Source organism: Tympanuchus pallidicinctus, unplaced genomic scaffold (assembly GCF_026119805.1).
Source record: "Tympanuchus pallidicinctus isolate F22 unplaced genomic scaffold, pur_lepc_1.0 scaffold5, whole genome shotgun sequence".
NCBI lineage: Eukaryota > Metazoa > Chordata > Aves > Galliformes > Phasianidae > Tympanuchus > Tympanuchus pallidicinctus.
Window position 1 is genome coordinate 68,289,370 of NW_026294769.1, and position 25,231 is coordinate 68,314,600.

General features: G+C 39.5%; 1 protein-coding gene across 8 annotated transcripts in view; it reads left to right on the forward strand.

The window, feature by feature from the left end:
• The first annotated feature begins 8,502 nt into the window (after positions 1–8,502).
• PHF20L1 (PHD finger protein 20 like 1) overlaps positions 8,503–25,231 on the forward strand; it is a 49,742-nt gene continuing 33,013 nt past the window's right edge. For 5 of the 8 annotated variants that reach the window (XM_052703769.1, XM_052703772.1, XM_052703773.1 and 2 more), the window contains exons 1-6: positions 8,504–8,644; positions 9,766–9,869; positions 18,427–18,598; positions 18,748–18,832; positions 19,668–19,756; positions 22,308–22,370. In XM_052703769.1, coding sequence (XP_052559729.1) covers positions 9,787–9,869; positions 18,427–18,598; positions 18,748–18,832; positions 19,668–19,756; positions 22,308–22,370 — 492 coding nt within the window. In that variant the 5' untranslated portion in view covers positions 8,504–8,644; positions 9,766–9,786. Of the gene's footprint in view, positions 8,645–9,765; positions 9,870–18,426; positions 18,599–18,747; positions 18,833–19,667; positions 19,757–22,307; positions 22,371–25,231 lie in introns of all 8 variants that reach the window. The other 3 variants (XM_052703771.1, XM_052703775.1, XM_052703776.1) reach the window with 2 other exon arrangements.

Here is a 25,231-nt window from a genome sequence, read left to right on the forward strand (position 1 = left end):
TGCTGTCATTAAAAAGTATTGAATAAAGTGCCAGAACAAACTACAGTCCATCTGCTGCTAGTACAAGTGCCTCATGAAGTCGTGAGGTACGTCAGGTCTGTCTCCACAGGGCGCTTGTTTATCTGAAGTAATAATTCAGATAAAACAGAGTATGTACATATGTTAAAATGGGAAGTGAGATCTCCACATATATAAATATATTATTGGAGAGATGATGAATTTCTCTCTTTCTAAGAAGTTTCTGAGCTGTTGTAATTTGCTTTTAAGCTATTTTAAGTAACGGTAAGGCCAGGCTTCTATAAACAGGCATGTAACAGGCAGTCCAACGGATTGCTCCTCCAAACTCTCTAACGACAATTCTTGGCGTATGCATTAATGAAGAGGGTTCTTGGAAGTCTTAATTCAGTGCTGGAGAAGACTTATAAACATCATGTTGCAGACAATGCTGCACAGTGTTCTTGTTGCATTTAAGATTCAGCTCCATTTGCCAGCTATTAATAGTGTGAGAAGCAACAGTAACAATAATAAGGAAGCCAAAACAAAGCTTCTGAACCACCACTGTACATTTAATCGGATGTATATGTAAAACACAAAATGAGCATCAATACAGAATTCTAACTATGGCATGAGAGAAGTCCAACCACTCTCAGAAATCTCAATAAAATTGAATTTAAGATGAACATGGCACTGTTTTACGACAAGAATTCAATTCAAAGTTTAACGCAGCCTCTCTTTCATATCAGAACACCTGGAAACCTGTGTCATAACAAAAAGTCATTGTGCAAACAGGAACTTTCCCTCCCCAAATTAAGTTAATCCTTAACACAATGACAACCTCAATTGATAGCTAACAGTAACTTGTGCATGTAAAAATCGTAAATGTTTACATTAGTAATAAAATACAGGTCTAACTATTACAGTAGTTGAACCTCAGGCAACCAGATTTATTCTATAGTATCTACCAAATAGAAGTGTCTACAAAAATTTTTTTTTTTATTTATTTACACATATCAGTCATTATTGAAGAGTTTTCATATCTTTTCTCCATGCAGGTAATAACGATAACAACATCCAGAAAAAATGCAAACCTTCCTGAAGAGCAGAATATCAATAATTCAAAGGTTAATCATTTCTCAACTAAGAGATAAATATATGTAAAATCTTCCAAACCTGGAAAATCCATTTCACAATGAAAAAATGTATGCCAAAAAGTTTCTCGTCAACACCAGAGCCTTTGAGACGTGTGTGTAGGGTGCTCTTTCTGCAGCTTCCTGGCGCAGAACTGCACTGAGTTTTTGGAAGGGCAGGGCTGTGAAGTCCCTTGTTTCCTTTTGAAAACAGCCCATGCAATCAGAAGCACAGAGGCAGAATGAGGTCATGCTTCCTGTCAAGAAGCCTCACATCAGAAGCATTCAGTTGAAAGAGTAAACTGAAGATTAAGATTAGCCCAGGGAACGAACGATCCTGCAGACTGTTGCGATATAGTAGCACACTGACTATAAATAACAGATAAACATTTGTTTCAAATACAATGCTGAGAAGAAAGACCTTTTTCTTATAAAGAAAAGTGGTGCAGAATTTTGTTTCAGCTTCACTTTTCTACCTTACTCAGAAAACTTTGAAGTGCTATAACCAAGTCACCCTGTGTATTCGGCGAAACAGCCAGTGAACTGGTCTGGGAGCCTGACAGGCTTCCATTGAGGAATGCAAGACAGCTACCACAAAATCCACACACAGCAGCAAGATATCTTGCAAAAGATATTAAAGATAACAAGATATTATTCAAAAGAAGTCTTTGTCAAGAGTACACAGTTGTTTATGTTCCGTGGTCAAAACATCATTGCTAATATATATCATGCAGAGTTCAGATCAATTCATTTGAACAGAGAAAATTTCTGAGTCCTGTCAATCAAAATGATTGAGCAGTTCTACAGAACTACTACATATACAAAAATAATTTAAACTAACTAATTGACATCTAAAAATCATACAGCTGTGGGAGCAAAACTTTCTCCAGAAAAACAGGTACAATATGCTACATCTCTCTTGTAGTCTGCTTGCATCACTGACAAAAATAAAACATGAGCCTTTAGTTTGATGACAGTTTTCTCCTTGGAGAAGGAAAAACAATTCCACTGATAACAAATGAACGGAAAATTCTCACCTCACAGAAAAGCAGACAAAATAGGAACTAGACAATATTACAAAAAAATTTCTGCATGATAGCCAATCTAAAATGAGTATTTTAAGGTCTTTTTGTTCAGAACTGTAACCATAGGGCATATTCCTTCTTTGTATAACTTCTTTTAATTTAGTAGGATAATGCCATGGAGAAAATGTAGTGCAACACTATTTCCATGCATGTTTTCTACAGCCTTCCCTGTTGTTCCTCAAACTTCCTAGCCCAACCCAGGCTCCACCTCAGCCTTATCAGTTTAAATTATAAGAAACTAATACACTAGCAGTCTTGCTGTGCAGTAGTTTTAGGTCAGTTGCATAAATTGCAAGTTCAAGCAACGGAAGGAAATGAGAAATTACAGCAGTGAGCCCCACATGTATTTCTGCTCTTCCCCTTGGCTTTCTATACAGCCGGTCCAGCTTGATCTTCACCAGTCGTCACTTACTGTGTGACTCTGTGGTCCCATCCCAATGGCTGCTGCTTTGTTTTTCTCTCTTCTGTCTATCGTCTCTCCAGTTGCTGCTTCACAAATGCACAGGACCTCTGACTCACGGTCTGACTCCAGTTGCTGTACTCACACCCTGCATACCTTCTGTACTCACCACTTGAGAGGTCAGACCTTGAGAACTATGTTCCATTTTGGGCCCTTCTCTACAGGAAAGACATCGAGGCCATGGAGCATGTCCAAAGAAGGGCAACAAAGCTGTGAAGGGTCTGGAGCACAAGTCTTATGAGGAGCAGCTGAGGGAACTGGGATTGTTTAGATTGATTATAAAAGGTCACAAACTGAGACTTCAGGAATATCTGCAGGTGGTCAAAACAGACAGAGCTGTTGGCCAAAAATCTTTAGCTGCATCTTCTATCAAGAACTGCAATAGATGCACTGACTGCTGGTATGAACTGGGATTGAGTGGGAATGGAGTTTGGGGTGGCAGGGGAGGCACTATATGAATGACATGTGCTGACAGCATGTCGACCAGCTGATCATCAAGCTCCCAGAGCACATCTACATCCATCACCTCAGGACATGCAAACAGAAATGGAAGGGACAGTGAGTAAGCCAAGAAGGAGACTATGAGGAGATGGATCACTGTCAGCTCTGCAGAGTACAAAGAGCACATACAAACCCAAGGACAATGTGATCAACCTAGGAAGAAACCACCAGACATGGTGAAGACTCAGTTGCCTATATTCCATGTCAGCTCAGGTAGAGCTGGGCAGCCCACACGCACAGCGGTACTCGAAAGTTGAGCAGGTGACCTAGATACACATCTTTAGTGTACTAGCTAGGTGTTCTATCTAGACAGATCTGAAATTTTGCTAGGGTGATGCCTTGATTCTTTACAAATCCCCTAATTCAAACCAGTGCTTCTCCGGAAGTGATGTACTGCTTATCAGCGTACCTGAGACCATGGCTGATTTCTGTGACGGTTTTGATGTGATCTTCATGAAATAGTGGAAGGTCTAGTATTGCTGTGCAGTGAAGGCTTCTAGATATTATATAATGCTAAAAGATAATATATACTGAAAAGGTATAGTTGAGAAAGTTAATGGTGCCTGAGTCATGGAAAACTACAGATAGCATTGATGCCATGGTCATTTCCATAGCAAATTATACCGTTGAGTGTGTAAATGAAGACAGGTATCAATTGGAAGTAATACTCTAATGATGTTCTTTAAAATGTCTGCCTTGCATGCTGTTTTATGCAGCATCCTTAGGAGCCATCTCTCATTTTGTATGTAAATAACTACTGCAGACTGGCAGTGACTGAATCTCTTTCTGTCTATATACCAGTATTTAAGCAAAATCCAAAATTGTGAAGTTTGTACAGAAAGTCTGCAGGCTTTTCTGGAACTTTTTCTGGAACAGTTTTTCCAGCTGTTCCTATGTCATACTTGTCACATTTCCAGCTGAACTGAAGGTGCTTTCCTGGACTAACTCAACTGCTAGGGAGAGGAAAAGGCACATGCAGCCTTCATATACCATAGACGATCACGATATACTGGAGGCAGAGTGGGTTTACAGAATGGAAGCTATCCAGCACTGTATAATGATCAAGGATTTGAGTGTGACCTAGCAAGAAATTGAGAACTTAGACCAAAACTTCTAGAAAACTGTCAATGGGATGTCAGCACAGACCTAAAGGACAAATATCAATAAACAAGAAACATCCCATAAACAAATGTTTTGCAAGACCAAAAGCAGAGTTGGACACTCAGAGCTAGTCTGTGTTGACAATCATCCTACAGCCCTTCAGACACACCAGGACTACAAAGGAGATAGGAAAACGTAACACTGATGATGCAAAATGATTGGCAGTGCCTGCTGGCAGGTGTGACATCTGTTTTCATTCTCAGTGCTGGATGGCAAGAGGTTGAACAGATTTGAGTTTTGGAGTTACATTCTCCTTCACTTGAAGTTGCAAATTCTCTCAGCACATTTGTACTGGTAACTTCATGGCAAAACTTTCCTTGCTAGACTGCAAGTTTTGTAGTGATTTATCCATTAGACTCACCCTTTCTTTAGACTCACCCTTTCTCTTAGAGAATTATCCCTCAATATCTCCATGTTTGAGATAAACATTCAGAGCACCCAAACAGCGACTCCAATACAGTTGTCATCTTGGCAAAACTTTCCTTCCGTCCCTTTCCCTCATCCACCATGAGATCAGCCCTTAAAAATGGCAGACTATGAAAAACTTACCCATGGGATATGGGATGCTTGTGAGTGAAGTGCTCTGCTTAAGCACCACAAGTTAGAAGTTGAATTTCAGTCTCAAAGGGAAATAAACTAGGAAACCAATGAACAATCAGAGCAGGCATAAGCAATTTTTTCCATTCAGTACAGTTCTTAACAAGGCTCTTCAATAAATTCAGTAAAATGTTTATTGACATGTTCAGACCTCTCCAAAACCAAAACACATCCCAAAACATATGGCTGCAATATGTAAGGCAGAAGTAAGCAACACATTGCACAGCACTGCTTCCAAGACACAAACACAATGAAATCTCAGGAGGTCTAACATTCACTGGGAAACAATATTCATAGCACAGTGAATACTGAGTGTGCCCACAAGAAATATCAAATGCCTGCACTGGAGGTACTTTAGTATATGCAGCATGGCCCAGCAAAGCTGCCTTTGTCCAGAGTTGCTGCATCAGGGGGTAACAACCTGGTAACCTATAACTACCTGCCTCTCAGGATCTTTCTTCTTTCTTTGGATTTGGACTCTTTCACTGATGTCAGCATTACCTGTATAAAAGCAATAAAAGCACACTTTATTACTAACCTGGCTTTAGCAGTCCTCACTCCTTAGCATCCTCATCATACTTCACTTACAATACTGCGACAAGGGAACCTAACTCCTGGTTTATAGCTTCATGTCACCTCTCCAACATGCATTAAAACACAGTGATGTGGCAATACCTGTACAGCAAATGGCCAGCTCACTGGGAGAAGTCATTTCTTGAGTTATGTGCATCCTGCAAAGAACTAGAGAGAAACTGAGTAAAAAACATTAAAGGTGTCTTTAAAATGTGGAAAAGACCAGGGCTGGTGTAACTGATGCCAAGCAGGGTATCAAAATGGACAAAGGAAGTGGCAGGAAAAGGATAGATGATGACAGAGCAGAGCCAGACTACAGCTAAGCTCAGTACACAAACAAATTGACTGGAGCAGAGGTTCTGATGCTTGTTTGCTAAATGGAGACCACACAGTCACTATTTAAATACAAGCCTCAGCAGTCACTTTAAATGCCCTGCTACAATAACAAATGTAAAAACAAAGATGGAGGTTTAGTCCACGACTGTCACCTTGTGACTATAATATCTGACATTTACAGAAGTTTTTTATAGAGCAATTGGAATACAACTGCTCACAATTAAAATAAATCACAAAATAAGCAAACCGATGGCTGGGTGTCACACCATAACACATTTTTTTCCAATTGTTTGGTCATTTTCCCAAATCTTTTCCAAACCCTTCCGTTTTTGGACGGCTCTCCTGAGCAGTTGGTTATTTTAATAACAATGTACTGGTGACAAGCACAAAGATTATGTCACCTCCCCACTCCCACTCAGTATTTCTATGTGCATGTGCTCTGCAAAGACTGCAGTAGCCTTTTTAGCATCAACAACATACCGTGAGCTCATGCTCAGCTGATAATGAAATCCTCCTTCCCCTCCAAGTCTGTGAGTCACTGACTAGCAAGATAAAATCTCCTATCTAGTTTGGTTTCCAATTAATGGTCTGTATAATATTCACAATGCTGGCAATGTGCTTTGTAAAAAATTCAGCACCAAATTTTGCGTGGAGCAGAAATAATGAGATCTGCTCTTGTGCATCTGCCTGCCTGTGCTGTGTCTGGAGGGGTGGAGGCACAGAGTTTCTGTCAACTAGGTTGCCCTTCCCTGCCCACCTGAGCACTTTAACAAAACAGGCTGGGGTAATATAGTAAAGCCTCTATCCCTCTGCTAAACCTGAAGTTTGGCAGAAGTTTCATAAGTAAAAGGAGAAAGAAAAAGACAAAGCAGACAGGAACACAGCCATACATACTATGTTTTCCCAAGAGATTAGATTAAATATCTGAGATGTTCTTCTGCTAAAAATTAGAAAAAGCTCTTGGATACTTTTCCTCTCTCTGGCTGAGCAGGATGGACTCCATGAGTGAGCGTATAAATATATACATGTATATAGGGTTGATCCTTCCAGCAGCTGGGCTCTACTCAGTGAAAATAGGACTGTGATGTGCTGCTGGGGGATTTCCCTGCTGCCGTTGCCTCTCTGTGCTCCTCTGTGGGTGTGTGGATGAGCTTTTATCAGTTAACTAAATACCCTAGTCCTGGTGCCTCTGAAGCTTGCCACCAGCCTGGCCTCCACCTCCCGCAGTGAGGTGAGGTGAGGTGATGGTACCACACATCACCCGGAGGCTTTCTCATTTGATATGAGAGCCTAACCCAGACAATCTCTGGCATTCAACCCCTGGCTTGACTCAACCTCCCACCTGTGTTCAGCCACATCTCCTGTAGCTCTTCTATCTTTCCCCCATATTATTCTCCTCAGGCAGAAGCATCTAACAGCATCCTGATGCTACATGTTCATTGCTGCTGAAGGGGTTTCATCGCCAGCACAACAAACCTCACTGTTCTGTAATATATCTTCTGGGGAAAAGCACATTGAAACTGCACTTCTTACAACAGGAGGAAGCCTCACAGGGATTAAGCAAAGTTCTTCCACGGTTCACAGGCACCTGAGGTTCCAAATCAGTGCAGTTCATGATCAACACTACCCAACTTCTCTACGTACTGCATGATGTGCAGAGGGAACCTGTCCTATGAAAACCCAGTGGAGCACAGATAATGACAGTGCCAAGAGCTGCACTTCTGTACCAACTACTTCTGAAGGAGCTCAAACTCCTCTATATCCCAACTTCAAAACCGAGTGGGGCAGACTGAGCCCCACTCAAATATATACGTATTTTAATTTGGTCTACTTAATAGCTCTCTGCCATTAAGTCTGCTCAAAAACTGACTGTAATCCAGATTATGCATTCTCCAGAAACACACATACAGTGGGAAGCTTGTGTTTCTTCTTTGCGAGGTTGTGGGAACATGATTGCTATGTGAACATCACACCAGTAGGAGTGCAATGATGCTGTTCTTGCCATTGCAACAAAGCTGGAAGCATCCATCCCTGCAAAATCAAGCATTAAACATGGAAGCTGGCTGCCTTGCCTGTGGCAGGGGTTTGGAGCTTCATGATCCGTGAGCTCCCTTCCAACCCCGGCCATTCTGTGATTCTCTGAAAATCCTGAACGCAGAGAAGACTGACTCCAGGCACCAGGATGCACGGGAGGCCATGCAACTGGAAAGCACATTTGCTGGAAAGGACGTGGGCTTCCTGGTGGACTCTTAAGTTGAGTATGAGCCAGCAGCATGCTCTTACTACAAAGCTTAGCAGTATTCTCAGCTGTATTAAGCAAAGGAACGGGAAGGTGGAATCGCTGACTTGTCTCCGTGAGATGGTTCCCAGAGCAGCAGCACAGAACCCAAGCGCCAGGCCTGAGCTCTTATCTCTCAGTCAACGCAAAGCAAGGCGATAAGCCCCACGCCAACCACCGACAACGGCCTCCACAAAGCTCCGAGCCCGCCTCCACCGCAGCTGTCAATCACGGCCGGGCACGCGCGCGGCAGCTTCTCTTTGTCTCCCTCCCTTCTCCTGCCTCCGTCCGCGTCACCGGCTCCGCAGTCACGTGCCGGGGGCGGCGGCGGCATGGCGGCGCCCTATCGCGCTTCGCGGAGCCGTCGCAGAGCGGTGACGCGGCGGCGGGGCGCGGGGAGGATGGGGCTCTGAGGGCGGCCACCGCGCCGGACACCCCGCGCCGCGCCGAGCGGGAGCAGCGGGTGCCGCGCCGGGGCTGCGGGCCGTCAAGGGCCCCGCCGCCGTCTTGACAGTCGGAGGAGGCGGTAAGGAGCGCGCGGAGCGCGCGGGCAGCGGGGCGGGTGGCCCCGGTCTCCGGCACCCTCCGGGAGGGCCCGGCCTGGCTCGGGGCTCCCGCGGCCCCTCACGGTCTCCGGGCCTGGTCGGGCCGCTCCCGCAGCCTTTCCTGCAGCCTTTCCCGTGCCGGGATCCGGCGGGCCGCGCCTGTACTGGTTCTCCGGCGGGGCCCCGGCCGGTGGGGGCCCACCCGTGCTCGGCGCCCCTTTGTGCCCGCCGTCCTTGGCAAGCGGCGGCGAGCCCCTCGGGCCGCTCCCTTTCTGAGGCGGCTGCCTGGGGTCGCGCTGCCGGTTCGGGCACTTGAGCCCGGCTGAGAAACTGGGGTTCTGGTGCTGCTTCGCTGGTGGTCTGGGCGAGGAAGGCTTTGGCCGTGCAGCCTGGCACCCTTCAGTGGGCGTGCGGCGGGAGCCTGCGGCCTCCTCAGCTGCTGTGTGCTCGGCGGCGGTGGAACGGCCGCTCGCGGTCATAAGGGTAGTAGGGCAGGAAAATCATTTTCTGACAGTGACTGAATTACTGAAAAAAGTAAGACAGTCTTCAATGGAGCATACTTAGTGGTAAGAATGAGACTCAACACTGCACGGAAAGGCTGAAGATGCCTCCCCCCACTCCCTTTTTTTTTTTTCCCTTTGTTTTTGGTAGTTTCATTTAACTTGCCTTTTAGGCTATGTTTGTCTTTTCATTTGTGTTATTTGTAGTGGTTGGTTTTCCAACTTGTTTTTTATGACTTATTCGAGGTTTACTCTAAGTCTCTCCAATAAGTATGTTCCAAAAACACATCAAGGATCTACAGCATAACATTTCAGATGTGAGCACAAGTTTTGTCTTTCTGAGTTAGGCTTTAGGTTGATGACGTTTGTTTGTTTGTTTGTTTTTCTGAAAGGAAGGCGCAGAGAAATCAAAAACAGGTTTTTTGAATGCCTTGTTCAGATCTTAAGTACATTACCAAAGGCAAAGCATCTAATAGCAATAAAATGAAAATTTGGAGAGAAACTTCGTAATGTTTCCAACTTCTGGTATGTGTTTGCTGTCAGTGGCACCTTTTAGACACCGTTATGTGCTTTAATATGATCTTTCTTTTTTTCCTCCAAAGGTAGTGATAAAGAATATCAAGATGAGTAAAAAGCCTCCAAATCGTCCTGGAATCACATTTGAGATTGGTGCTCGTTTGGAGGCACTGGACTATTTACAAAAATGGTATGGAAGACCCTGTGTAGTGTTTGCCAGCAAAAAAAATTATTCTGTGTGTATTGTATGGTTTGATGCTCAACTGAAAGTATAGTATATCTACTGATTGTCTCTTTTATGTAAGAACTTCATAACTTTATGGATGCTTTTTTAAAAAAACTTTCGAGGTGTAAGTAAATACTCTCTCTTCAGAAATCAAACAGCACTTTTCTATGGGATCTGTGGTTTTAGTTGCTTGTGAAACCATAGTAATTAAAGAACATTTCTAGAGTACATCAGTGTGATGTGCAAGATAACCAGATGTGTTAATGTAGCAGACTTCTGTGACTGAAGACTAATTTTGTTTTAAGTTTAAAAGTATGCAAGAGGTTTTTCTATTTCACTGTTGTACATCCTAGGATTGTAAAACTAGTTTAAGAAAGGAAAACATCCTTAATCAGAGTCCGTGGAGCAGGTAAGGTATGTTTGCATCAAACAGCTGGAGGAGAAAAGTGCTTAAAACTGTGACTACCACCAGGTGTTCTGTAATAGCTGTTAGTATAAAATGGGAACCTGTTGGGCACAAGGATGCTGCTACACTGCTTTTATGTTGTGAAAGGAGTTCTTTGAAAGATAAATTCTTAGTCAAAATTTAATTAATGCAAGTAAAGTAGTTTCATGGCATATGCTGACCATGATGTTTCAGTTTGGAGAAGGTCTGGTTAGTAGTTGGGGCATCTATCCAAAAGCTTTTTCTTAGCTGCCAAGCATGACTGGTTAACTGGTTAGTACTAGGGAAGTGTAAAGGCCTGTACCTACTGCTCTGATGGGTTTTTGGAGAACGGAGCATCCTAATGTTCATGTAAATATTTGATCCTGCTAACTCCAAATTATGTGATGAGAAAACTGTTATTTCCAGGATTACTCCCTGTCTGTATAGAAAAGCTTAACTTTTTTTCCTTCAAGGCTTTAAATACAGCCAAACAATTTGTCTTAATAAAGACTCTCTGAAGGAAAAATAGGCTTTAAAAAACAGTTCTTATTTGTTGCTGTAGAAAGATTTCCAAATTACTCATTTTTTAACTGAATGCCCAGCAGCAACTGTAGCTGAGTGCTTGGTATTTTCAGGCAGAATAGGGTTTATTCTAAATTTTCTAGGAACTGATTCACCATCTGGACTATTGGATAGAATAGGTCAAGTTTTACGTGTGTGAACAGTGATGCCATATATAGGAATAGGAAGTTAATATTCAAATTTTGCGTTTGTGTCGGATAGTGGGAACAAGGCTCTTTTTCAAACAAAATAATATTCGTGCACATAACCAAAAAGCTTTTTAGGTAAGAGCTACTGTTATGTTCTTAGGATAACAGTCTCTTAGCTGTGTAACTGTTGCATAAGGTGGTGGTGGATGCTTTTTAAATCCTTGCTATATATGTACACTATAGGCATTCCCCTCATATGCCTGCAGAAATAGAACATATCTCAAAAAAAAAAAAAAAAAAAAAGTTGCTTAGCATATATGGAATCTTTGTTTTTTTAGTAAAGCTAAAAATGAAGAGCAGTATTACTACAAGAACCAGAGTGAAGAAAAGCATTTGCTCAAAAATAACATTGTTATCATAATAATGTAAAAGGGGGTTTGCTTTTGTTTTTTAAGAAAGTCTCCTGTTATATAGAGATCCAATGCTCACAAAATAATAAATTTTAAATGATAATCTTTTCTTGATTAAAGAAGAGCATAATTATTAAAATTCTGCATGAATTTTGCTTTTGGAGATGTTTCTACAGCATGTAAATTTTCAGCAGTTGCTGAAATTTACCTAATGGAAATTGATACATTGTTTTAATTTCTTAAATTTTGGAGATATTGTGGGTCTTCACTGTTAATTGCTTTTAAAAATAAGTTTTTTGCAGACAGTGTTTGGGTTACGATGTTTGTTGTGTGTGAGAACTGAGCAGTGGAAAGCACAGACAAACTTGTCAGTAAAGGCAGGCTGTCAGTGAGACTGTTTATTTTTCATATTGTTTTGCTTTATTTTGGAAGTGATCCCAGTTGCTTCATTATGAACTGAAAAACATTGAGTTACAGGGGAGATGACCTGAGACAATGAATTTGTTTCACTTGTTAAATTTTAACTTGCAGAGGTGAATTCATTATGAAATGCAGCTCTAAACAAAGTCCACGTGATCATCTGTCAGCAAGTAGTGAAGGAGGTGGGATTGACTGATAATAGAAAATTAGTCAGTAGTCAGGGACCTGGAGCATGAGACCCATGAGGGTGAGGTGAGTAAACTAGGTTTGTTCAGCTTGTAGGATAGAAGACTTCAGGAGACCAACCAGCGATGCCAATGATGAAGACTTAGACGAGCTCTAGTGTGTAGTGGGAAGATAGAGATGACAGTAGAATCTGAAAGAAGGGTTTCAGGCTGGGTAGATACAAGGAGAATGGTTTTCCTCATGAGGACAGGCAGTGGAGCAGGCTGCCCAAAGAGCTTTGTGGTGTCTCCAATGCTGGAGCTTCTAAGACTGGACTGGATAAAGCTTTAGGCAACCTGCTGTGATTCTGCCAGTGACCCTGCCTTGAGTGAGTGGAAGCTTTCTGAGGTTTCTTATAATTTCATTAACACTGATAGCTGATATCTTACAATCTCATAAACAGTGATACACATGGGCAGCTACTTATACCTCTCACTGACAAAACAAATGAAACAGTGGTAGAACTGTGTATTGTAACTATGTGCCCATTTGTAAGAATGGTTCTTAGGCTGATAGCTCCCATGAAGTGGTACACAGTCTGTGTAAAGTTAATATATTTAATAGTAGGTATTCTTTCTTCTGTTTTCTTGTGACTTCAGCTCACTATTGATTGTCCCATAAGTTGCAGGTAATGCCTTCAAGACAGTTATTTTTCTGAGACGTAGTGTTTGTTAATTGTGTGTGGAAAAATCTAAGCTGTGAATTATATACCATTGGAAATACAGGCATATGGCATGCAGGCACATTCCAGAGCTCTTAAAGGTCTGGAATGGAAAAAGTCATTCAAATAAGTTAATTGTCAGAATAATAGCACTTTGAGTTGGCATGTTTTATTTTACTTATTTTTTTCTAGTACCATAAAATCCATAAATTCTTTTGAGTTGGAAAGGACCATTAAAGGTCATGTGGTCCAACTCCTCTCAGTGAAGAAGGATGTCTTACAGCAGTACTTCTTAATGAAGTATTGCTTAAAGCCCAGTCCAGTCTGACCTTGAATGTCACTAAGGATGGGGCGTCCACCACCTCTCAGAACAACCAGTTCCTTACCACCCTTAGTGTTAACAAGTTTTTCCTTATGTCCAATCAAGCTTGGTGTCATCCACAGACTTGCTGAGGTGAGCTCAACTGTGCTGTCGATGTTGCTGATGAAGATATTGAAGAGCATCAGTCTGAGTACTGACCCCTGAAGGGCACCACTTGTCACTGTTCTTCATCTGGACATCAAGCCATTGACCCCTGGTTACCAATCTTGTAACCAGTTCCTTGTCCTTTGAATAGTCCACCCATCAAATCCATATCTTTCCAATTTAAGGAAAGGATGTTTTAGGGGAGGGGTCCATGTAAAAAGGCCTTTCTGAAGTCTGGATAGATGATATCAGTGGCTCTTCCTTGTCCATTGGTGCAGTTACACCATCATAAGAAGAGACAAGTTTCATCAGGTGTGATCTGTCCTTGTTGAAACCATGCTGATTATCCTGTTTACTTTCCTCTCTTCCATATGTGTTTCTGTAACTTCCAGGAGGATCTACTACATGATCTTCTCTAGCATTGAGGTGAGGCTGATGGGCTGGTAGTTTTGAGATATCCTTTCTACCCTTCTTAAAAATGGGTGTGATGCTGTCTTTCTTCAGTCACCAGGGACTTCACCTGATTGCTGTGACTTTTTAAATATCATAGAGAATGGGATGCATCTCATCAGGACCAGTAGGCTTATGGGTGTTCAGATTCTTCATGTGGTCACTAACCTGATCTTTGCTTACAGCAAAAGGGGCAATGCTACCCCAGTTCCCCTGAATGGGGAAGGATGTGTGAAGGAAGAACATGTGAAAGGAAGGTTCTTCCTTGTAATGCTTTGGGTAAAGTTAGTTTTTAGACCTCGCTTTAGATTTCAGTTGACTGGATTGCCTGATAGTTGGTTATTTGAAGGAGCACAAGACTATTGCCAAAATGTAGGGTAGAAGGTAGGGAGGTAGGAATAGGTTTTGCAGACTATTTAATACAGGAAGACTATTTGCGGATAGGTCGGAATGGAGCACACTTACTGTTTTATCCTCTACGAGGCAGAAGGAAACATTTTTTTAATACATTATTGTGAAAACAGGAAGTATGTGTCTATTTCATGTCTTTCTTAGCTGCAAACTGAGAAATTGCGTAGTGTTTTTTGCATACATATTTACAGTTTGAAATCTCTATTTTCCCACCTCACATGGTAATTTACTGGCTGTTGTGACTTTTGAAGGGACAAATGTAAGGCAATATAAAAATGAAGAACATTACAGTTGTGGCTATTTATTGGTTGACTGGAAAAAAATATATTTTCTGGAAATAAGAACTGGAAATTTTCACATTATTTTTTCCTATTTGAGTGTTGGAGCAATTTTGTTTCATGATGTAAGTTTTGTAAGCCATACACATTTTGCAGGTTCACTGAAATGTTGCAGAACTCCTAAAAGTTGGTATCTCTGGAACTTGAGAACAGAGAACATGGAATATTTAAACTATCAACTATCAGTAGTTCCCCTATTCTCTCTTTAAAATCAACAACTGGACAAGACTTCTTTTGTGATAATTCAATACAGTTTCACGTATGCTTGCACACTAGTGAAAATAAAAGCAGCCAACAAGTGTTGCCACAGGAAAAACACTTTCCTTATTGAACTGGAGTGTGGTTTTTTTTTTCCTGCACAAGTTCCTCAATATTTTAGAGGATAATTTACTGATTCGTTTGCACAGATGGCTTCTGTGCAACATTTCCAATAGTAAATTCTGCAATGTGTGCTCTTGTCTTTTCCACTGTGGGATTGGTGCTGTGAAATGTTGCTGTTTATGCACAATTGTTTATACAGTTGTGGCACATTATGTGGCTAATTTTAAAGGATGTTGAGGGCAACATCTTGTTGCTAAATCCATACAATGTTATCTTTGGTTTGCCTAATGATAGTGGCATGAAGCTTGAGTGGCAGGGAGATCTCTGAAGACATGCATCCCTGAGGTCTGGACTTCAGTGCAGGTTTTGGCTTTATCGAGCTTGTCATCACTGTCTTAACACACATTGAAAAAGCAGAGATTACTGGAATAAAGACACTGTGATGTTGTTGTTTTAGGTTTTAGCTGTCTGAAAGCAGTATCAGGGCTTTGTTAGCACTACCTGTATTCCTCAAAGGAAAATGAACTTTGAGTTGGATTTATCCTAGTGAGACTTCATGTTTTGCATCCTTAATTTTATTAATTACTTCCAGCTTTGCTCTCTTTTTATTTTTATTCTCCAAATACGTTAGTCTCGAATCTTGACTAGCTGAATTCTACTTAAAACTATCTTCACTTCGTACACTTGCCGCAAGCAATCTCTTGTATTTCATTTCTTACTCTGTTTTCTTTTTCCAGGATTGTACAATCTTCTCCTCATTTTTCTTTTCTGTTTTACTTCAAAGTACAGTTCTCAAAATGGTGATTGTGCTGCTGATGAGCAGTTAAACCTACTTTAGCAAGAGAAGTGCTGTAGGACAGTGTCATAACAACTAAAATATTACTGTGGAAATGCCTAGAAAAATAATTCAATTTTCATAAAGCAGCCATAGTTTTGTATCACCTTCTTTCTCATATTTCATTAAACAGTTTTTTGATGTCATGAGAGAATACCTTTGCTTTTGTTTTTCATTTCACTACTGCTGCTTCAGTGCTTTTCATTTTTGTGCTTCAGCTCTCATTTTTGATTGCTTCGAAGTCCTTCTTCAGGGTTTTTCCTTCCTTCAATCTGTTAAGTACTTTTCTAGTCTTTTGCTTCTGTTTGGAACTCTTACAGGTAATGTTGCTACCCATATGTTTCCTGTAGTAACTATAAATTTACTAAAAAAAAAAAAAAAAAAAATGGAGCAAGGCTTTTTTCAGTGGTGTTCAGCCAAGACAAGAATCAGTGGGCACAAAAGGAAGTTATAGCTGACCATAAGGAAGCACTTCTATGCTGTGCAGGCATTTGAACTATGCTACAAGTTGCCCAGGGGCTATAAAGTCTGTTTGGAGAACTCCAAAAGCTGCCTGGATGTGGTTCTTGGCACCCTGCTCTGCATATCCCTGCTTGAGCAGGGGATGGACCCAGATGTCCCTGCTGCTTTTTGCTGCTTTTTCCTTTGCTACTCTTCCTGCTTATTCTGACACATCCTGACTAGTTACTTGTCAAAGGACTTTGGAAAGCAAAGAAAGTAATGTAATAGAATGGAATTAGGGTGGAAGTCTGTAGACTTGAGAAGAAATGATGGTCAGAGACGGGGAAAACCAATTCTTGTCTGCCTTTATGTTCTTAAAACTCTCTTTTTCAGAGTTAAACCAGTATGTTTACCAAGGTGAGATTTCTTAAACCAAAATGACATGATTTTATGACCTATGAATTTTGCTGTCTGTCTTGGTAGAACATATTAGTTTCACTCTTCCTTTTTTATTGTTATCAACCTACTTTAGAAGTGAAAGGAGGCTGATCATATTGCTCCTCTGGAAAAGTTCAGTGGAATTCTTATCAATGAAAACATTTTTTTAGTAGGGTGGAAAACTCATCTGGAGCGTGGGGTTGAAATGTTGGCTTGTGAAGTTGAATGGAACTATGTTAGGAACTTATGGAATTGGCTATGAAGACGCTTTACATTTCTGAAATACATGGATGACTGAAATGAAATAAGACAGTTGATTCTTCACGTGTTCTGGTGTAAGAATGAGATGTGGCTGAAGTTGATGCAGTAATAACCTAGAAAATCAAAGAGAATTTTTCTGTCCCTGGTTCTGAAAAGTTTAGACATTGGGAAGCTGCTGTATGTGGGGAAGCAACTGAGGAAGTAAGTCTGGAGAAATTATCAGGGTGAAGGAACAAGTTGGGTTTGATATTTTTTTATTTTAATGCCCTCTGCCTTATAGTTGCCAGAAAATTTAATATATTCAATTGGAACATAGTGTTAAAGATTTTTTTTCATCATCCTCAGTATTTTAAGAGAAAATGTACAATAACTGTGTTTTTCGTTTTAAATGTTGAATGCATTTCTGACTATTCAGGTGTGCATTAGGACTGAAAATTGATTGCTCAGACTCTGCACTTTTTATTATTCCTCAGCAGGGACATTTTGTTTGAGGAACAGGTTATCTCTTAACAAAAGTGGAAGACAGCTGTCTTTTTGTGGTGACCTTTCTTTTAATGCGTTTTTTATTACCTTTAGGTCATCCATATGTTCCTCTGGTCTTCTATTATGTTAGCTGTTTGGACATGAGCAATTGTTTCTAGTTCAGTTGTATTACCCAGATCATAAACTCTGGAGAAAATATGATATTCTAATTCAGAAATTCTTTGCACTTATGAATTTGTTTCAGTATTCTTGTTACATGTAGGAAGAACTGATTTCTGCTTCATTCCAATTTTCTCTGCATTTCATATAGTAGAAGGGTATCTAATGAGTTTTGGTTGGGAAAGTGTGTTTGTGACTTGCTGCCCTGCTTCGGTTTTGTGCAGTACATCACTTTGTTAAAGCAGAGAGATTCAGTACTTACTGCTGAAGTTAAAGAAATTTGCCATTTTTTCCTTAAAACATTACCAAATTGTTATGGTTCCTGAAATAAAAATTTGTCAGAATGTGTTGCATCTGCCACAGCCAAATGATGCCTAGGACTCAGTGTGGTTGTCCTGATTAGTCCTGCAGATTGCATACTACTGCGTTTGCTGTGAGGAAAACCCATAGATTAAGGGGCATACATATTTCAATGCATGCGTGCTTACAAAATGGTGATTGTCAAAAAAAGGTCTCTGTGAATCAAATTTAATGTCAGTGAAATCCACAAATTAAAAAGTGACTTAGACTAAGAGTGTTCTGTTGACCTCTGGATTTGATTAGTTGCTCAGATTTGTCTGCAATGCATGAAATGGCTTAATGAAGTATTTCATTTACTAAAAGTAATGGATGCGTTTTATGTTCTACTTATTTTATGTTCTACTTGTCCTCATATGACAAAAATTGTTACAGGCTTTTGCTTCAAATAAGCACAGGTTTTAAAGCTGTTAGAACACAAACTTCTAATGCCCATTTCAGGCAGCTTTAGTCTGGCAGTTTCAGACTTGCATCCTTTGATAAAGCTGATGGCATCACTGATGTGTATAGATCACTCTTAAACTAATAGTAGGATAACATGTAGCATCTTGATTTATTTATTTCTTTTAGACTTGGAGGTTTCTCAATACAAAATGTTAGCGTAACTTGTTAGTATAAATTTTTCAGTAGTCATGTAAGTGCTGTTATATGCAAGACAAACCCAGAGCACCAAAACTCTTGAATATCAGTTTGCGTTTATTGTTCAAGGTATCCATCTCGTATTGAGAAGATAGATTATGAGGAGGGGAAGATGCTGGTCCATTTTGAACGTTGGAGTCATCGCTATGATGAGTGGATTTACTGGGACAGCAACAGGTTGCGACCCTTGGAGCGACCAGCATTAAGGAAAGAAGGGCTGAAAGACGATGAAGAATTTGTTGTAAGTGGCACGTCCGTTCTGGTTATCACTGCTTTTGGAAAACTGGCCTACTTGGTTTCCTGCATCAAATCTCCCTAGTATATAATGTTTAAGTCTTTGTGGGAAAAAGTTTAAGTGCTTAAAATATTAATAACTTTTTTTTTTAATAGGATTTTAAGCCTGGTGAAGAAGTCCTAGCTCGTTGGACAGATTGTCGATATTACCCTGCAAAGATTGAAGCAATTAATAAGGAGGGTATGTATTCATGTATGGTTCATCAGTAAGGACTTTGTGCTTATACTAAGCTATTGCTGTAGTCAACTTAGAACAACAAAAAAAACCCCCAAAATCCACAAAATAAAAACCCATACAAACAAACACATACATATAAAGTTTTCCTTATTGCCTCAATGTGGTGTTGAAAATGTTTATTCTGTCAAATTTAGTAAGGGTCTTTTATCTGTCTGAAATCAGAGTACTGAAATTTATCTCAAGGATAAAACGCTGAATGTTTGCTCAGCAATGGAAGGATATTGCTTGTACAGTTAGAAATATAGTGCTCTTATTGTTGACTGGGCTACCACCACTGCATTGAAGTTCTCTTAGTTGTTTCAGGAAGTGATCTTTTAAAAATACAAATGATTGAAGAAAAAATAATGAAAGCACGAAAGTAAAAGAGCAGTGTAATTTAGCACTTCTTAATGGAGCTGTATTTCTACTGAGCTCAAGTAGAATAAAAAAAGAAAACAAATACCTTCCTGTATTTTAAAGCAAATAAGAATTTGATTGTGATTTATTTGATTTATTGATTTATTGTGTTAGTCTAAATACCTGTATTACTTTCAGTGAATTATGAACGAAAGTGTAGAGACATACAAATGTGGTTCAAACTATCAAAGTGGACAAAGATTGACAAATATAAAAGCAAGGTCTTATTAGGATTTTCTTTTACATAAAAGTTTTTGATTCTGCTTGTAGATAACATCTTTTTACTTCGTTCATTTTGCCTACAAAATATTTTGATAAAACTTTCATTATAAGGAGTTTGTTTCTTAACTACCTTGTAGTAATTACATAAATCTTATTCTAGGAACATTCACAGTACAGTTCTATGATGGTGTCATTCGATGTCTTAAGAGAATGCATATCAAATCTATGCCTGAGGATGCAAAAGGGCAGGTAATAATATTAGATATCTTTTTTTTTTTTTTTTGTTTCATATTGATTGATTTATTTTCTTTTGTCTTGGATTAGTAGAAATGTTATCTAGGACAACTAGTTCTAGATTGCAGTCTTTATTCTAGGACTTGCATTGCCGTGCTTCACTAGTTTTATGGATGATACTTCAGATTGTGTTGCTCAAGTAGTCCTGCCTTTATTTGAAATGCCTAGCTGCTGTATACTCCATTGCTGGCTTATCTGTTCCAGAGTTTTGTCTAATAGACTTGATAGAAGCAGAAATATCCAGAGACCTTTTCCTTTGTCTTGTGGCCCTTCAGGAAAAACCTATAGCTTGTTGGTAGTTTGTGCTGGTGATTTTCCATTTATTTATTTTTACCCTCTTGTTTGCTGCACTGGTAGATTTTTTGCCACTGTATGTTCTTATTAACAGCATTGTTCAGTGGGATTTTCTCCCTTCTGTCAGAACTTATGGAGACAGATAAATATTTATCTCTGAACAGTTCTATGTCACTGATGAAATAGAGGTGCTGAGTAGAAGTGGAAGTGGAGGAAGGCTGTGAAGTAGAGGATATGTTTTAATCAGTAGGCATATCTTTACTGGCAAAAGAAAAGCAACACTTAACACTGCTGCATGCTTTCAGTGGAAATGCTATTGTGTTTGTCTTGCATGGTAACTATAGTTAGTGAAGAAATCACTGAAATAATTTGAGACTAGGATGCAGAAGAAGTTTTAAAAATTATTCCTATTTGTTCCCAGTGTCTCCAGAATATTTTAACTTGATGAACAAAATTCATTATTTCATAATTTCTGTTGTCTGTCTGTATTTTGTTCATGTGATAAAGCAGATGGACTGGCCTGAGAACATTTCTGTGTTTCTGGCCTCTGTGTTGCAGTTGGTTGTATATTTGCATTGATCATCTGCAGATAGAACATCAAACTGTTGTGCAGGCAACACCCACAGTATTTAAACTACCTTTCCATAAGGATTAAACTAAAATCACAGTCACACTATTAGTGTTTTCTCGCTGTGGTGTTACAGTAACTCTGTTGACCCCCCCAAGTAATAATCAAAACAATATTTTCAATTTAACGTTCAGGTAGGAAGTTGGAATATTTCCTTTTCCTTCATAAAAAGGCAAACTTGGGTAATGTGGTTGTAACTGAACTAAAATACTCTTTCTGAAACAATGTCATCAAGTCCTTTACTCTGTCCTACACTTCATCCTGGGAGCTCAGAGTTAACTACTTTGAGCCAAGAGATATGTGTCAGTTTCATCTCAGTGGCTGAATACAGGTAGGTTCAATTAAGATTTAAATGGGCTAAATTTACACTTGAGATGAATTTAAAATTTTTAAGGCTGTCTTGCAGAAAGAACAGCACAAGCAACAGCACAAGCTTTCTACAACGCTGATTGATCCTAGTCTCAGTGTTTTGTTCTGCAAAACTATAGGAAGGTACGAAGCTGTAGCTTTCAAAGGCAAAATTAATGTTTTTATGTTCACTGCATCTTTATGCTATGGCAAAAATGTTCCTTTTAAAGTACTTCCATAGATTTTTAAGAAGGTAAATGTAATCTAAGATTTTGTTTCTGAGTCAGTTATTTGAAATGGAGTTCTAACAAGGCCTAGAACTCACATGAATGTTTCTGATTTTTTCCATTGCTTACTCTGAGATACCATTTACTGGAAATAATTTAAGTTTAAAAAAAAAAAAAAAGGATATTTAAAAAGATCGCAGTAGAATAATGTGATTTGGCAGATCCAGCACTTATGCTATGGCTTTTTTGTTTTTTCTTTTTCCAAAGAAAAATTTTGCTTCAATAGATGAGTGTATGTTTAAAATACTACTTTGAGATCTTGCATGTGAGCAAATTGGACACATGCAAGATTTTTTTTTTTTAATGGCTGTACGGAGACCATACAGAATTTAAATTGGACAGAGAAAAAATAGGGACTAGTTAATTCCTTGCAAAGCAATAAAGGCCCTTTTTTTTTTTTTTTTTTTTTTTTTTAACTTTAGCTCTTAAATAGTTTGATTTGTTATCCAGCTAAAAGAAGTGTGTGACAAAATTTATCTGATCAGAACAGGAGCAGTGATTGTCCTCTCCAGAGGCAAATGCTTATTTGAATACATGTATTTTTTTTCAGTAACTTTAAGGCTGTTGGCAATAACAGCGGTGGACTACTTCCAAAAGCAAGTAAAATAGCCATATTTGAGTTCAGTATGTTTGTAAGAGATTTCAAACACTGATGCTTGACTACCACTTCTGAGTTTGTGTTGGTACAAGACTTAGCTGTGAGGGTGGAAATACGATTCTAAGAAGAGTGGATAATACTTGTGTAGCTCAATGCAATGGGACGATGAATGAGGTTCCTCTGCAGAGCAACTCAGATTTATTGAAATCAACCAGAAATGCGGGGGAAGTAGTAAAGAAAGAAAATAAAGATGGGGATATTTAGACTACCCTTTTGAGAGCACATGTGAAGTATTCAGATAACTTACTTTTTCTGTTTCATGTTTTTTTGTTTTATCTTTGATGTAATCAGGCGCGCGAGAGGGAGCAGATAGCGCCGGAGCTGAGATTAGTGACGGAAGTCGAACCAAAAGAAGTGAGTTTTGAGGAGGGTTTTGAAGGAGAGGGAGGGGACTTGGCACGCAGGAAGAGGAAGCTGAGGAAAAAGCGTGGATTTACACTTGGCACACAGGAAAAAAGAAGATGGCAGGAGACAATGTGAGCGGAGATGTAGGTGGGACAGACTGTTTAGTATTTGAAAGGTGAGGGTAAGGAGTCCAGTCTTGCCTTGGAATCAGCCAGCCAATAGGTTGATGGTGTTTTATGTATGTGTATGTATGAATGTGTGAGAATTTGGAAATGTGGTGTGTCAGGGAAGAGAAAACAGCTGAATCTGTAGGGCTGTGGAGAAGCATAGAGATTCTGGTTGTAGGTAGGTGAAGGAAGAATGATGTGTATGAATTGTTCTTGGCACAAGGGTTGGGTTTTAGGAATAAGCCTTTTCTTGTATTCCTGCTTCTGTGGGCTTAAAGATTATGCAAGGGAGTACTTTAAAATGTATTTTAACTAATTGGTGTGCAAGGCTGTTGGGTAATTTCTACTAACATATTTATTGATTGTACAATTTCCTGTGCTTTGATTTAGTGGATCTAATTGGTGAAACATCATTTTTTTCTCAGTAGTGATTAAATACTGTTTTGTCTTCTAAATACAGCTTCCCATTACTTCTGCCAATTTCTCTCAGCTTATTTGAAAGATTAATCTTGAAATGGAAGGCAACGTAGCTTCTTAAAACAGTAGATGAATGAGAAATACTGTTGTGAGTGGTACCCTGTGGGGAAGCGGAAAATTGACTGCATGTGAAATTGGTGCAGTTACAAAACCTTAGCCATTAAAGTGACGAAGTCAGAACACTAGGGATAAGAAAACTTATTTTAAAAGAAGTGTTTTCTTTCTTCATTTTTAGTGTATTTATATCTGGATTCTTGATTTATGTATACAGAATGCACCAGTAACAAGTCCTGCTGTTAAGATTTACTGGCTAGTTTATCTGATATCTGTGATATGTAATGTTCTACTTTTGTGATTGGTAGAGTAGGTACTTTCCAGCAGCCCAGAGGCAGATTTCAGAATTCATCCTGCTGTAGATTCCCACCACGATTAATCTCTCTGCTTTGGCTTCTGGAAGTTTAACCTTTGTTTGCTTTGTAGTTATGTGGTCTGCCACTCTTTGTAAGCTCTGTGCTTTAAAGAAAATAACAAAAAAAATGAAATAAACAAAAATCCTTTGTGTTGCACTAGAACAGCTACTGTTAAAACTTGTTGTTTAGTACAGTGTCATCCTGGAAGCTTGGAATCTTCTTTGGGAAATTTCTGATTTTGGGGTGCTTCAGCTTGACTGGAAATGAAAAGGCTGTTTAGAAGCTGTTTTAGTGCAGGCTGTGCTTTCTTTGCTTCCCACTTGCTTCATAAGATCAAAGCTCCAGCTGTTTTACTGATGCTCTTCATCCCTCGGCCAGAATGTAGGACTATCCTCAGGTCTTGTAACTCCTCACCAGGACAAATAGCTCATTTATTTTTGTGTTTTTTTTTTTTGTCCTGTTGGATTGACAAGTCTCTGAGTGGACTTGCGCTAATGTGCGTGCTCTTTTTGACTGGCCAAAAAAAACCTGCTGTATGTGTTTTTGTTGTTCTGGCTGCCATGTCACCATATGGCTGTGGTAGCTGCTTCTTGTGCAAGCATTGCCAAAGCACTTCCAAACTTTTCTGCTGCGAGCTAGACTGAGTGTTTGCATTGATGGTTGGGATGCAAAACACTACTTGAGTGGCATCAAGCTGCTGATATTTGAGTGCATAGCTTGACACAGCATACATAACATGCAGAGCAGTGGTTTAAACATACTTAGCTATGGAGAAGGAAGAACACAGCACAGAGTTAATACTTTCTGTGTTATGCTCTCGTACATCAAAGTAGACAAAAATCTCAATAAAAAGTTTTGGGATTTAATTTGTGATGAGTGGAAAAAACATGTTTGAATGACTTACGATTTATAAAAGTAAAGGCATTTTAGGTACCACATGTTAACAAGGAAATACTCAGGCTAAAATACAGTTTGTTTACAGTTTAAAAAAAAAAAAAAGTTTTGCTATTTGTAAAACACTTGGGAAATTTTTTTTTTATATTAGCTAGTGCAAATCTGAAAATGCTTTTGTAGCCGCACAGTGAATTATTACTGTTCAAAATGCATTCAGGTGCATGATTCTTAAGGGTGGAGGGGGAACATTGCTACTGAGTTTTGTATCCCCTGCTATTTATCTACAAAAAATTCTTTACCTTAATAATGGAATATTTGGGCGAAAAAAAAAAAAACAAAAACCACAAAACTTTAAGAAGGATAAACACAAATTTTTCAGATCTGATCCCCTGACACTCAGGGGACATAAGGCAGGAATGTAATCACTTTGAACCAATGGAAAGTGCTTTTCTCTGCCTTGCAGTTCTCTCTGTGGACTGTAAGATGACTTTACTTCATCTGCATGCTGAAAAGTATATGAATTTGAACTGTAGATTCTGCTGTTCACTCATTGGATGTTTTTGCGTGATCAAATATGACATTATCTAAAACAGTATGTTTCATTACCTTTAAATGTGGCTCCAAATGTTCAGCTGTGATATAGAGCACTTCACTGAAATTGTTGAATGAAACTTATGAACTGTAGACAGTGCTCTGTGTTACTCTAGAAACTCAGGTACAATTAGAAAAGATTTTTTTGCTTTACCAATTTAACATGGGAGGAACTCTGTCCAGTCATGCAGGTGGCTGGACTCTGTTTTGACTTGATTTTGGTTTTGAGTAATGGGTACATTTGAGCAATTGCAGAATTGGTGTATTTCATATCCAGAGGGATAAGAGAAAGGTCAGTGTTCTACATTGCTGAAGCTCTGATACACAAAAT